General features: G+C 34.8%; 1 protein-coding gene across 2 annotated transcripts in view; it reads right to left on the reverse strand.

Annotated features, from left to right (window-relative positions):
* vangl1 (VANGL planar cell polarity protein 1) overlaps positions 1–15,004 on the reverse strand; it is a 248,644-nt gene that overhangs the window by 152,842 nt on the left and 80,798 nt on the right. For both annotated transcript variants that reach the window (XM_028800716.2, XM_028800717.2), the window contains exon 2: positions 12,981–13,240. In XM_028800716.2, coding sequence (XP_028656549.1) covers positions 12,981–13,051 — 71 coding nt within the window. In that variant the 5' untranslated portion in view covers positions 13,052–13,240. The remainder of the gene's footprint in view (positions 1–12,980; positions 13,241–15,004) is intronic.

Genomic DNA, 15,004 nt, shown 5'->3' on the forward strand with positions numbered 1-15,004 from the left:
TCTACTGTGGCAGAACGAGAGCAGCAACAAGCCATGGCATTAAATAATGGGTTTAATTAACAGCAAGAATCGGCTTCTCATTAAGAGATTGGATGGAGTGAAATTGGTTAAGTTTGGAATCCCAATTTAGCTGGTCATCTGTTGCCTCGTTTCACATCTCATTTTTGTTTGACTGTCATTTAATGAAAAAAAGAATCAATTCAGTGGACTGAATCCTTAAAAATAAAGCTATTAAAATGAAGGGAAAAAAAGTTCATTTGCAGTGGAAACTGGTCACTGATTAGGAAAAGAGTGAGAATGAAAACCTGCAGCCTCTGCAGCTCTCCAGGCCCGGAATTCGACACCCGTGCCTTAAGCTCCTGTAGTATTCTCCCTCTCAGCTGCCTGCTGTTTGTCCTTCTATGAAGTTTACTTTTCTCTGTCTGTTTTTCTAACTTTGCACTCCTCTTATTCCTTACTTAAAAGCTCTCCACTTGAACTGTTTGTATTCCCCACGCATTAATGAACCCTTACTCTGCATCTCATTTAACTATTCTACCTCCAGACCATTAAGAACGGTTCAATCTAAAGTAAATAAATGTAACATGCTCAGTGAAATTCTGATGCTAGTTAACTTCTTACTAACTTATCTTCTCCTACAGCCCCTTGTGCCTGATTGGGTGTTTTAACACTGGTCACTTACCTATGCAACAGCTGAGCATACCCCTTTATTGCTTTGAAGTCAGCCTTTTTTTTTTTAAACTAAGGAATCACTGTTTCAGTTACTTATTAACTATTTATTGCTATGACTCGGTTATACTCAGATTCTGCTGCTTTCTACCCTGCCTCCTAGATACTAGTTCAAATACAGATAACCAGAACAAGCAACCAGCAACCAAAACCCAAGTTTATAGGAGAAAAATGTATTTTTTTAATTAATTCTCAGCAGCCTCTCTCGTTTGCAAAATTTATGTCAGCACATCACCTAAGCAATGTGCAGAAGACATTAAAAAGGCAAACAAAATATTAGGTATTATTGTAAAAACTGTAATATAAATCAAGGGAAGTTATGCTCAGGACTACATTACGCTACAAGAAAAGACGCAGCAGTACTTGAAGCTCTGATGGACTCAAAGAATCAAACCTTTAGTTTCGAGCAGAAGAGACTGCATAGAGACCTAATCCATGTTTATAAAATTTTCAAAGGAGTTGTATAAAGTAGGTTCAGCAGAATTCTTTCAACTTAATGGTGAACCAAGTATTCAAGGACACCAGTGAACATTAAAGGGATGGGCCGCCAGAGGGGACTTCTTTACGCAGAGAGTTGTGGGAATCTGGAACAAGCTACCAAGACGTAGTGGATACAAAAACCTTGACAACTTTTAAGAAGTACCTGGGTGAGACACTGGGACAGCTATTTAGCTATTAGTTAAAGAAAAAAAACGAGCTTGATAGACTAAATGTTCTCCTTTCCTCTTTCAAATTTTATCTGTACTTATATTCTTAACACAAGTTTTACTTTTTCAATTTCAATTGATTCAGCAGTGAAACATTGTCACTTTTAAGATGAATGGAAATGCAAATGCCCTCACTTTGCAAATTCCATAATCAAGTAAGTGTAAAAGGCATACGTTTCATGTCAGTCTGGTAAGCCACAGAAGGGTGTCCAGCCCTGACCCCTGTGCAACTTTAAAAAGTGAGAGGAATGGCGGCAGCATGTGTGAAGTCAATCTTCTTAAAACTGTCAGATCTTCAGCATCATGTTTAAATCCTGAAGCTCTTAATGCAAGTGAGGCATGTCAGCTTTTTTTTAAATTGTTTTTGTTCAACCTGTTATCGTTCTATCTACAGTTTAGTAGCTGTGCTGAACAGATAAATGTCAGAGACCAATAAATTCTAAATTTCTGTGCATATGTGGGGAGCCCATCTGATCTCTATCCAGATATAAGGTGGACACTGAGGATGAAATTTAAATGAGGTGTAAATGTAATTCATTTAAACTATACAAATACAGTATATACAGTATATGAAAAGCATAGGCCTTAGGTAACCTGTTTTGAATAGTGGTGATGTAGGGCTTTAAAAAGATCCCAGGAATGAGAAGATCCTTTCTGTAGCTTGATTTTTAGTAATTTAAGTATTTTGCTGCTATTGTATAAAAAGTTTTTCTGTCCCCTCTCTCACTGTCCTTCTCCTGTTAAAAACAACTGTTATAGACTACACAATTTAAATTTATGTTGAGAGCTGAAAACCTAAAAGTTAGCTACCACCAATAATCCTGCTTTCACATGCTATCTGAATTTTCCAATGTCTCCGGTAGATTTCTAATAAAAATAAAAGACTAAATAATTACATTAAGCATGTATCAAATCACTCCAAATATACTGAGATCACAAAAATGTACAGTAATTTATGTGTTACCTTGTTATTACTTATTTGTTTGTAATTATGAACTTTCACTTTTCAGGGAGTTCACATGAAACTTTCCACTGGGAAGCTTATTTTTCCCATGTGCCACATAGCACGTAATTTCAGTTATAAGCTCATACTCATAATTCATTTTTGGACATCTCTAACAACAGAGAGGTATAGAAAAACTGACAGAGCACAGGTGGTACTATAGAAACAAACATTTCTGGGCAGAAAAGCATCTAACAGTCATGCTGTGAAGTAAAATTTTGTCCTGTAGACGTGACGTCTTCAAGTGGTGGAGTGTGTTCATCACAACACCCAAAACACTATGGCCAATACTTGCTTTGTTCATACAATGCAACTTTAAAGTCAACTATGGATTTAACTTGTATCTAAACAGTGAAGTCCATCATTGTATCAGTATTATGGTTAAAGTAAAATGTAAGTGACTGATTTGATATGTGGCTGTTTCTAATGTAAAACCGCAGATCTGTAAAGAGGAAGCAAGTGGCAGAAAATATGACAGAGTGCATTCTAAATGCCATGTACAACAGTTCTGGGACAGGAGATTTTTTAACATACTTCCCCAGTCATGTAGTTACAGATGTTTTCACATTGTAAGAACAAACAGAAACTGGCTGACCAGATAAGCCTCATGGAGAGCTTTTTGCTGATTATGAACATATTTGGTAATCATTCTGGAAGTAAATTAAGGACCTTTTTTACCAGGTAACATGAGCTTTATTTGTCACATTCCAGCAGTGCACTGAGGCATTTCCTCTCACACATTTGTCCTGAAACAAAGGTGAGAAACAAGGGACCTAAACAAAATACAACATAAGCTGATTAAAGTGCTAATCACCTTAGCAAATCATTATTTTATATCCAATTATTAAAGAAAAAGTAAACAAGTACAACAGCATCAATTGAATATACTGAGTTTAATGAGGCAAACTATAGGGGTTTATCAATGCAAGCATTAAATCTATATAAACGTGAGGATTTTTAATTTTAAATATCAGCAATTGAAACCAAGGAAGAAAGAAAGTTGACAAAATACCATTTAAAAAAAAAAAAAAAAAAAAAAAAGCATGACACATTTTATCATGGTACATTTAGTTTAAAGCAGTAGTTGAGAGGCTTGCCAAGAACAGTAAAGCACATTCATATTTCAAATTCTTCTCTTAATCCAATTATTTGACCTCTTCATCGATACAAAAAGATCCTCAAAAACAATTATTATTATGCTTGGCTACCTTCAAACGGAACAAACAGGGCAGCATTGTTTCTTTAGTAGAACATATAATTTTACAAATATGAATGCTCTCTATGTACAGAGAACCTAGCATTTGTAAAATGAACAACTAAAATAAAACTCTTTGAGCAAATAAAAAGCACAATTAAAGCAGTAATGTTTTTGCATATTATTTGTAATGTATGCCTGTACAAGGAAGGCTATAGACAAGTAAAAAGTGTTGAAAAGATTATAATTAACAGAACATACACCTTATCCACCAGGGTTTACACCCTTGAAGGCAAACTCCACTAATCAAAATGTAATTTGAATGTCTTTCAATCAATGATTTGCATATTATAAAAATATATTTGAAAGTATTACAAAACTACACAGATTGATCAACCCATTGAAAAATGTGCAATGGAAAATGTATTGCCTTAATAACATTAACATAGTCGTCACTTCACAAAAAAGGATGTAGTCTACCATCTACTAAAGATTTCCAAAAGTTGGCTTGACCATTAAAGTATAAATATGCCTTTCTGTCATCACCTCTTTATTAAATATGACTGAGACAAGCAGCATTCACTTGCCTTGAGACCTAAATCATGTCATTTAATATTCCAATACCCAATGTGGATGTGTTTTAGGATTTAAAAAAAATAAATAAATCACATTATATTCATATTTATTAAAAGACTTTAATAAAGGCAAAACAGTTAGTTAATGTAACTAAGTGCTTGTTAAGAGGTTAAATTGAGAAAAATAATTTCCTGTAAAGCATGGGAAGTGCAGTACTATGATTACTACTTTTTCTTCACTTGTTCCAGTCATGTCTCCAGAAGCTTCAGGTGGCATATATGGAAAACAAGCAAGTGATCCACTGGCCTTCAAGACTGTTCTGTTTTGTTCTCTACGAAAGATCTTGTGGAAATTTTACACAGAAAAAATAAAAAAAATTTCACTTGCAGTCCATATGGAAAACACACCCAAAAAGAAGTAAGGAGACAAAGGAGATAATTATGTATTTATTATTTTATTTCCAGCAATTTTTGTCGTAGCCTTCGGTTACATAACTGCCTAACATATTCAGTCACCTACTGTGACATAATCAATGATTTAGACCAACTAGCCCATGACTTACTCCAACAAAACCAAAAAAGTTTCATTCTGGGAAAGTTATGTTTGAATGAGAGCTGACAACCAATGAATCCTCAGCCAGAAATACAATGCATATAATGCAGCGCTAAGGAATAAGTAACACAGGTGTTTTGGACTTACCAAACAAAAGAGAAGGTCATCTGTCTGATGTGTTATCCAAGATTTTGGAATCTTTAGCAGTACAGCCAGTGTTCATTGTGTTTGGTGTTCATGATTAAAAATTCTTTTTCTCTGAATTTTAACTTTAATTTTGGCTTAGTGCTTTAGTTTAGACAACACTTACTGGTAATTTTCCAGTAACAAATCATGGCTCATTTCATCAATAATTTTTCATCTTTTGGTCCCTTATCCCTCAAAATCTACTTCTTTTCAGTCTTCAAAAATTATATATATAATATATGCTGCCTTGGAAAGACAAACAGTGTTTTTAAATATTTTAGACATCTTGGCAAATGGCACTGGGCTATTAGTAATTGTATCTCTATATTTAGGAACAGGTTTTATCGTGGGGTTGCTTGATGTGCATATCATCTGATATATTTAATATAAAGTAGCGTATTCATTATTGTTTGTATTCTACAATTGCCACTAGATACGCAGTAGACATGATAACAAGAGCCTAATTCAACTATATTTACATAACAATATACTGTAACTCATCTTAAAAATTTATAATGGACTGAACTGGATAACCATTCCTCAATCTCTCTTCACATACTGATTTCTTTGAAACATTGTAATACAGTCAGTTTCTGGCAAATGCACAGTGGTTCAATTGCCATTCCACTTTTGACAACCTTGCTGTTCACACTTTAGCTTGAAATGCTACATACGGTAGCTGACTAAAGGACAACTTTGGTATTTTTCAAATCAAAGTTTTGTCATAATCAGGAAATTAATTTCTTTGCCAAAGGAATTTGTTCTGAAGTGAAACATTTTTTATAAGTTTAAAAAAAAAATACTGTGCTTTTACTGCAAGTTATTACAGCAGTATGCACTTGTACAGTAACACCAAAAATACTTAATTATGGTACACAGTAGAGTGGTTCACTGTATAACTTCAGGTTTCGGTAATTCATAACCAGATAAGCCCTTATACTATTAGCCAATAAGTGAATGGAGAGGACAATGTCTCATATTTAATTATATCATTTGAATATACTGTATACATGCATTTAAAATGATGTGGATTGCATATTTACATAACATAATTCCATATGTAGTACATATCATTAGATTGTTAATGTGCTTTTTTTTTCCAATACATTTTCTATGACCTTTTTTGTCTATACTAACCTAGTTGGTTTGAAAATTGAGTGATGCATTAACAAAAACAATGGCCTTTTTTCTGTTACAGAAAGGGTCATTAAAATATAATACAGTATATCCCAATCCATTTAATTAAAACTTCTTGCAGCACTTTGTGTGATTCAGGAACCATTGCTGAATGGGTGCTAATACTTCTCAGCAGAAACACTCACATGGGCCAATTTAGAATTGTTAATTAATAACACACACTTATATTTAAATCATGATTTTGTTCTTTAGATGTTAACTATGAGAAATATATAACTATTTTGTTTTCCCTAAAATTATGATACAATCTGCACTACATTGCATGTCTGAGAAGAATTTTATATAATTCCATTCTTTTAAAATTATAAACATAAATTCAGAAAAAATAAAGCCAGAGCAAAAAAGCCCGGCCACAGGTCCATTCAAATCCCATTCTGAATATGATGAGGTTATCCTAAGTTCATCTGCTGGGTTAACAAATCTAAGACTAAAACTCCAAAAGCACTGCTGCCTGCTGATAAAGAAACTCCGCTATAATCTAGAGATGCACAACTTCCTACAATTTAAAAGAAAGCAAAGACCGATTAACATTCTACAAAGGTGCAACACACAGGCTGTGTTACATTATGTGAAAATATTCAGTGTTCTGGTGTAAAACATTTGAATTTAACATACTATTTACTAATTTTCAGTTATTCACTTGGAATTTAAGTGATAATGTAAAACTTTAAAATAACCCCCTGCACCAAATTTTTGAGTATGATTTTGAAAACTTCATATTTTCACTAGGGTGCAATTCCCAATTATCTCTCTGACTCAAAACCTTCCAAATGGGAATTGATCACCATGGCTCTTGGATCCACCTGGACTCTTGCATTTATGGTAGTAATAAGTGGGTGCAATAAAATGAATATAAACATATTAGTGGATCACCTGTAAAGAAATACGATTACAGCTGTTGCTATATTTAGCAGTGGCTAGTAATGAGAAAATAAAAGATTAAAACTACACTTTCCAGCAGCTAAACTATATAAGCACAGTGGCTGTCTCTGACCTTTTAATTTACTACATTAATTTTTTCTAGGAAACAATGTTAATACAGTGTAACATTGTGGTTTACTGATTAATGATGATGTATTACAGATGCTGAAAAGTCCTGAATTGTACAATGTTGACATAAACTTTGCACATTCTCCTACAGATATTCTGGTTTTCATTCAACATATCTCAGTCAAAACTGCTCAGCAGCAGCCTTTGAGGATAAAAATAGTGTCAAGATTTTAAGAGTCTCAAGATCATATACAAAATGAAACAAGATGGACAGTGCTACAATCAGTCCTTTATACATGATGAAATACAAAAATGGTCTGGAAATGTTTGCTGTATAAATGCATACCATTTTCCATACCACATTCTCTGGTGATCTAGACCACAATAATGGAAGTTCTTACAGTCCCAAAGATGTGAGGTCACTTTCTACAAGATGGCAATTCAATCTCAGTGTTGCAAAATGAAATAACATAAATGAAATAACATAAACGATCATATCTGACAATCGGTAACCAATGGCACCTACAGTAGTGCATTAATAGCATTGATGAGCACAGCCACAAATGTGCTGACAGACAAGAAAGAATAAGAAAGCTTCCATGATAAGCTCTTACTTTCCATAATACATTCCAGGAAAATGATGGATGGATGAAAGAGAGTGTGCTTTGTGCAATAAGAAAACCTGAAAACTTGAACATAATTCTGCATGAAGCAGGTGAAAGTGCTTACCTGAAGCAGTAAAACATTTTTATGTCTCTTGAACAACAAATGACATTTTACTGAGATTGCTGTTTTCATCTTTTTAAATATATGTCAATCTGAAATTAAATATATCTCTACCATATAAATATCATATTAATCACTCTGCAGTTATAACTGAACTAAGACATTTTGCATGCCCCTTCTCCACTGACTGCAGAGTACTTGAACGTCTACTGGCAAAAGCGTAACAGAAGAGAGAAATCATAAACAATTGACAATCTTCAATGCAGCTGTCAAAGTTGTCCATGAAAGACCACTTTAAAAAGTAGTGCCTCTTTACATTTTGCAGAATGTCCACAGCATTAAAATAACTAAATGTGTTTTCCAAAGCTGCAATTTATCAAAATTCCTTATCAAGAGGAAATGTTTTCAAGAGATGGTATGTGGCAAAATGCCAAGCCTTTTTCTTCTGGGTTAAACCCATTACCTTTGCCCATGGCATAATCGTCTAGAGTTTCTTATTGTTTTGTCTTACTGGCCAGCCTTACACAGCAGCTGAACTATAACCAAGGCAGCCTAAGAGAATCTAAACAGCCCTCCTCTGAAGTGCAATCAATTTGATGCAGTAATCCGTGTCTAGTTTTCTATGACAGTACTTCACTAAAGAACTGCAAAAGTAGAAATCTCAACATCAGGAAAACATCCACAGCCTTAAAAAGGGCCTCCAAGATACCACCAAGGAAAAACAAAAACTTAACTGTTTTCCCTTTAATCTCAGATCCTACCAACTATACCCATCTTCGTCAGTGACCAGTTCCGGAATTATGCTGAAGATATGCTTGATTTTTTAATCTTACAGTTTTGTATGTGATTTCATTAATGGATTACAGATTATTGAAATTCCCTCTACAGTGACCACCTGTATATAAGCCAATCACGTTTACGAGCTACTTTGACTTTAAATCTGGCTAAGAATTTCCCAATGATTTTCCTATAGAAAAAGTCATAATAATAATTCTCTGCATTTATATAGCGCTTTTCTCACTACTCAAAGCGCTCAGCAATTGCAAGTTAAAGGCCTTACTCAAGGGCCCAACAGAGCAGATTCCCTATTGGCATTTACGGGATTCGAACCGGCAACCTTCTGATTGCCAGTGCAGATCCCTAGCCATGTCATGACTACTAAGGAACACTGCAGACTCCCAATAAAGACATTGCAAAGGCAGGGATGCTCAGAAAGCTACATTTCCTTACAATTCAAGGGTCTCACTTCAGTACTCTTTGGTTTCTTTTATAGTGTCCAGCCATTCAGTAATAACTTGACCTGGGTTAATGAATGCTGCATTTTTACTGATAAATATTTCATTGCTGTTTAGCATAAGTTGAATCAGTAATGAGTAGTGCTACTTCTGAGAGCTGCAATGAGTGGAAACCTGTTGAAAGCTGAATTAGCTTTGTTTTTTTCCATTTATTTACTCTGTGTAATTAGAGATACAACATGAACAAGCTAGACATAGAAGAATCCACTGAGGGAGAATACTGTCTTTTAAAATTTTTTTCTATCAATGTTCCTTTAAATTATATCTAGCACATTTTATTTCTTCAGATTAATGTGCATGTGTGTCAAGTTTTAGATATTACTCAGGACTTTACAAAATATGTTGTTACCTGTTTAGTATTTACCATTCAGGAAAGATTGTTTTACCACGAATTTTACAAAACATTTACACGCCATTGATGTAATGCAGAAAAATCAATAAATAACAACAATACCTCAAATGGCATGATCTTCCATTTTAAGAACATTTTGGCTATAGCTTACAATATATTTAAAGTAGTAGTTAATTTTTGACTGTGAAAACTACTAACCTACATGGGAAAGCTATAAGGCTTACTGGTCTATAACTCCTGACAAAATAACTCATGTGGGGACATAACTGCATATTTCCAGTCACTGGGCCCTACTACATTAAAGGAGCATTATTCACTGATTTCAGTGCAGTGGACAGACATTACAAGCACAGAAAAAGCATATACATAAACAGATGTAATATATGCTAATCTTGTAACTCACCTTGGTTAAAAGTTCAGATATAAATTAACAAAAAACAATCTTAAAATGGGTTTATAATATTCATGAGAATTAGCCAGCATCTTTAGTAGGAGTATGAAAATCATTTATAGAAGTTAAATAAAGAATCCTTGATGACTAACACACAGGGAAAAAAGCTAACTGAAAAGGTAAAAAAATAAGCTGATTAAAAAAAAAATAGAAAAAACACATATTGTAAAAGGTTAGGTGATTTGAAAGACATTTCACTGATTTTGGTATTGCAAAGCATTATCTATAACACTACAATAAATTCTCAGCGGTCTTTATTTTCTCGTTTGAAAAATTTGTCTGTAATGTGATGGGACTGTTAGTGGGGAGGACATGTCTGATGAAAAGAAAGGATTTATATTGTAGATGAAAAACATGTACCTAAATTACAGTCTGGAAACTCGAAGTTTTCTTAAGACTTTGTTCAACAGATTTTCCAGACAAAACAGAAAAAAAGCATGAATATTCCCCCTTAAACAGAAATAACATGCTTTAACTGGAATCAGGAGTTTGAAAAAATATCTGTATAGTATCTAATAATAAATATTTACAGCTATTAGGAAAATGTTAGTAGTACAAGAATTTACTTCTTACAAATAATCATATTAAGACTAGGCTTTTAATCATATTACTGAATTTTTTCTATAATTAAAATTTGCATTGCCTAAAGATGAAAATATTTAGTAGACATACAGCATCTAGTTAAGCATTTTGCTTCATTAGCTCTTCTTTTACCTATTATTTTCATTTTACATCAAGAATATCTGTTAATTTGCATTTTCCTTTCAAGCATTTCAATTTCTAGATACTAATCTGTATACTGAATATAATTAATCTGAATATGACCCTACTTTGTCATTTTCTAAATCTATATCGGTGTGCAACAACAAAAAAAGACAAAAGTTATTCCAACAATGAAAAAAATAGAAAAGATGGTTAAAGACGCAATGTTTCAGCTGCACAGCCTTCACATAGTATAACCTTCACATCTAATTAAAGCAACACAGCCGAAATATTGTGCCTGTAACTTTTTTCAACATTTGTTCAGTGTGGAAATACCCTTGATATGTTTTCCATTTTCTAGACCTCATTAAAAATAGTGCAACATTTACAACATTTGTGTCCATGTTTATATAGTAATTACAAAGGTGGTCAACGCCTACTAGTCCAGTTGTTTATTAATAAAGTTTCATATATAATTACTACAAAGTAATTAGTACAAAGTAGTAGTAATTTGGAGTACAGTTTTAAAAACATAAAAAAAGTTTTAGAAATCATACAAAATAAGCAGATTGCTGTTTCCCCTCAAACATCTTGTCACCTGCCTGTTCCCCTACCCCTACAACAACAGTGTTGTGGAGAGCAGGATTGGCAGTCTGAAATCAATTATTTTTTGTAAATACATCATGAGGGCATAAATCCTAAAACTTTCACAAGCTACCCAGTTCATAAATAATGCCAAACAACTGACCGAATCACCACAAAAGCTTTCTATATTTTAAGTATGCTTGCATATATATACTGTATTCTTCTTCCAATTGCTTGGCAAGAAGCAGCAACAGAACTGAGATAAGCTGCACCACTGTGGGTGATATCCGCAGATTCACTTCTCTCTAGTTTGCTTACAAGACAACTTTTCCATTGTAACAATAATAAACACCTCACTCAATATTCTCTTCTTAAAAGTTATAAGATTGACCTCCTCTAATATGCAATGCAAATCATATTATCTAATATCTATTATCACCACTTAATGGACAAATCAAAGTAAAATTAATCTATAAAAAAATAATGGCAAACCTCTCTATCCCCAACCCCATTATTTGTTTATTACATATATGGCATACAGTAATCCCTCGCTATATCGCGCTTCGCCTTTCGCGGCTTCACTCCATCGCGGATTTTATATGTAAGCATATTTAAATATATATCGCGGATTTTTCGCTGCTTCGCGGGTTTCTGCGGACAATGGGTCTTTTAATTTCTGGTACATGCTTCCTCAGTTGGTTTGCCCAGTTGATTTCATACAAGGGACGCTATTGGCAGATGGCTGAGAAGCTACCCAACTTACTTTTCTTTCTCTCTCTCTCTCTGTCTGATCCTGACGTAGGGGGTGTGAGCAGGGGGGCTGTTCGCACACCTAGACGATACGGACGCTCGTCTAAAAATGCTGAAAGATTATCTTCACGTTGCTACCTTCTGTGTGCAGCTTTTAAGTATGCTGCACGGTGCTTCGCATACTTAAAAGCTCAAAGGGCACGTACTGATTTTTTTATCTGTCTGTCTCTCTCTCTATCTCTCTCTAACTCTCTCTCTCTGCTCCTGACGGAGGGGGTGTGAGCTGCCGCCTTCAACAGCTTTGTGCCGCAGTGCTTCGCATACTTAAAAGCAAACAGCCCTATTGATTCGTTTGCTCCTTTGAAGAGGAAGATATGTTTGCATTCTTTTAATTGTGAGACTGAACTGTCATCTCTGTCTTGTCATGGAGCACAGTTTAAACTTTTGAAAAAGAGACAAATGTTTGTTTGCAGTGTTTGAATAACGTTCCTGTCTCTCCACAACCTCCTGTGTTTCTGCGCAAATCTGTGACCCAAGCATGACAATATAAAAATAACCATATAAACATATGGTTTCTACTTCGCGGATTTTCTTATTTCGCGGGTGGCTCTGGAACGCAACCCCCGCGATGGAGGAGGGATTACTGTATAAAGAAAGTGCAAAATCCTTTAAAACACCCAACAAGTTTATACAATGACTATGGTGAAATAATTTTCAGTTGAAAGGATACACATCTATAATAAGAGCATGGAGAAAAAAATGAGGGGCCAAGCAATATGGCAGGTGAGCCAGCTAAACATTTGTGGTGGGTTTTGAAATTAAATGGACTATCTTTGAAGGCATTTTAATATAATGCTCAGGTACAAAACTATGTTTTGTCTTGGGGCAGCTGTTTCTTATACCACAGTAACTTTAACTTTAATATTGCTGACAGACAAAAAGTCCAATACTATGACCCCAACTCAAGGATATTATGCTTCTTACCTGTGCCGATGAGATCCCCTGGAGCGACCCGAGTAATAGGAATACCCAGAGTAGGTTGACTCTGTGTCCATTACGTTGGAATCCTGCCGCGCTGGGGAGCGGGGCAGCCTTTCAAGGTTGCTAATCTTGGTGCCGGGCAGAGGGAGCTTGTGGCCAGTCTTGTCTGGACAGTTTCGCTCTGTCAGAAGATTAGAAGCGGAATACTGTGAAGAGTCTATTGCGGAAACTATTAAGTGGCTCCCTCTAAGGTGAACATCAACCTAAACAAAAAATGTGAAAAACAGTTAGTATTAAAATGTCAGAGAAAGAAAAAAAAAAAGTTGATGCTCAATGGTTTTTTTTTATTAGGGTGTAAGGAAAAGGTAAATTTTACTATACCATAGTGGCAAATTCTATTAGTAATGTACCTTACAACTAAATGACAAAAGTATCAGAATATGAGAATAATACATTTCTTAAGCAACACAAAAAACACCTGCCTTGTATACAAAAACTAAGGAAATGCCATCTAATCAATCCACTAATGCCATCTGTTCTACCCTTCTAAACAGTCTATTTAAAGAGTAAAACTATAAATGGTGTCTTCTATTACATAGCATAAAGAAACAAAGACTTCAGTTCTACTGAGAATTGTGTTCAAATTTCAGGTTAGCCACTACTTCTGTAGAGTTTACATCTCCCCATGTGTGACTCAAGGTCTTCCTGGGGCACCGTGGTTTCCATTTTTAAGCAAATGTTTGTTAAGTTAATTTAAGCCAATAACTGGTTCATGCAAAAGAATGAGTGTGGGTGTGAATGAACATATAACCTGCAATGGATTACTGTCTAGCTTGCATGTCCCTTGTACTAAACCCACTGCTGAATAAATACTTTTATGGTGGTATTTAAATCTCAGACACAGGAAACAAGTGTACAATTTTTAGTTTAAGGACATGTTGTGACCAATGAGAAACTTGCAAAGAGTACACAATTATAGCTAAACAGTACAACGTTTCTGAATTTACCATATACTGGCTAACAATTAAATAATGTACTGTAATGTCCTTTCATTTCATGTTAATGAGTGACATCAGTTTTCCTGAATATAACAATAAAATTTTACATCAATACTTTTAATAGTCTGGTGTAGACTGGTACCATGTCCAGGGATGATTCCTGCCTTGCACCCAATTGCACACAAGATGAGTTTGAGAATGTTATATTTTTATTAGTTTCTGATTCATTGCTACTATAGACAAACAGGCTGTCTCTTGTATTTACAATATTAAGATATGCAAAATATTATTATTATATTAAACAATAAGCAAGCCACGACCTGCGAGTTGTGGAATGTACCTGGCGATATTTAGTAAATAAATTCTAAAAAGGTAATAGTGTTTTGGGCAATTCCATCCTGGAGGAACTTCTTATGCCTACCTTTTCTACATCAGAGTGGTTCAGTTTGTAGTTGTAGCTTGGGAGCATGTGAATGCAACAGAGATATTTTTACACCGAGATACAGAAATTTCTTACTTTATTCCCTTGTTAATCCATTTTAACTCCTCTTTGTGCAAATATCCAAATCTTGATAACTTGAGCTGGTACAGTAGGGCTATACATGTGGCTGAACCTATTACTGCTTTTGATTAGATTTCCTCTTCACATGATCAGCATAGTATTTTGTTTTCTACTTCCTGAAGCTCTTCCTTGACATCACAAGAGATAATATTTCATTTACAATGATTTCTGTGTTTTATAACTTTCTCTCTCATTCAAAAGCTGCACAACTCTAATCAAGAATCATGCCAGTTATTGCAAGATGAAGCAGGCACACAGACACTGCTCTGAGAAGGACTTGTGGTAAAACACATTTAGGGGTCCATATCCATAGTTTTAAATGAAAACAGTGTGCTCAGGCTCTGGGAACCGTGTGCACAAGGAGCCCAGGGTGCTGATGAGGGAATTGGTGAGACCAAATTCACATGTGGACATAGGCATTTCAGCCAATATACTCATTAGCACTCTGGAGTACATAATTTGATGCC

The sequence above is a fragment of the Erpetoichthys calabaricus genome, chromosome 4 (genome assembly GCF_900747795.2).
Source record: "Erpetoichthys calabaricus chromosome 4, fErpCal1.3, whole genome shotgun sequence".
In the NCBI taxonomy this organism is placed as follows: domain Eukaryota; kingdom Metazoa; phylum Chordata; class Cladistia; order Polypteriformes; family Polypteridae; genus Erpetoichthys; species Erpetoichthys calabaricus.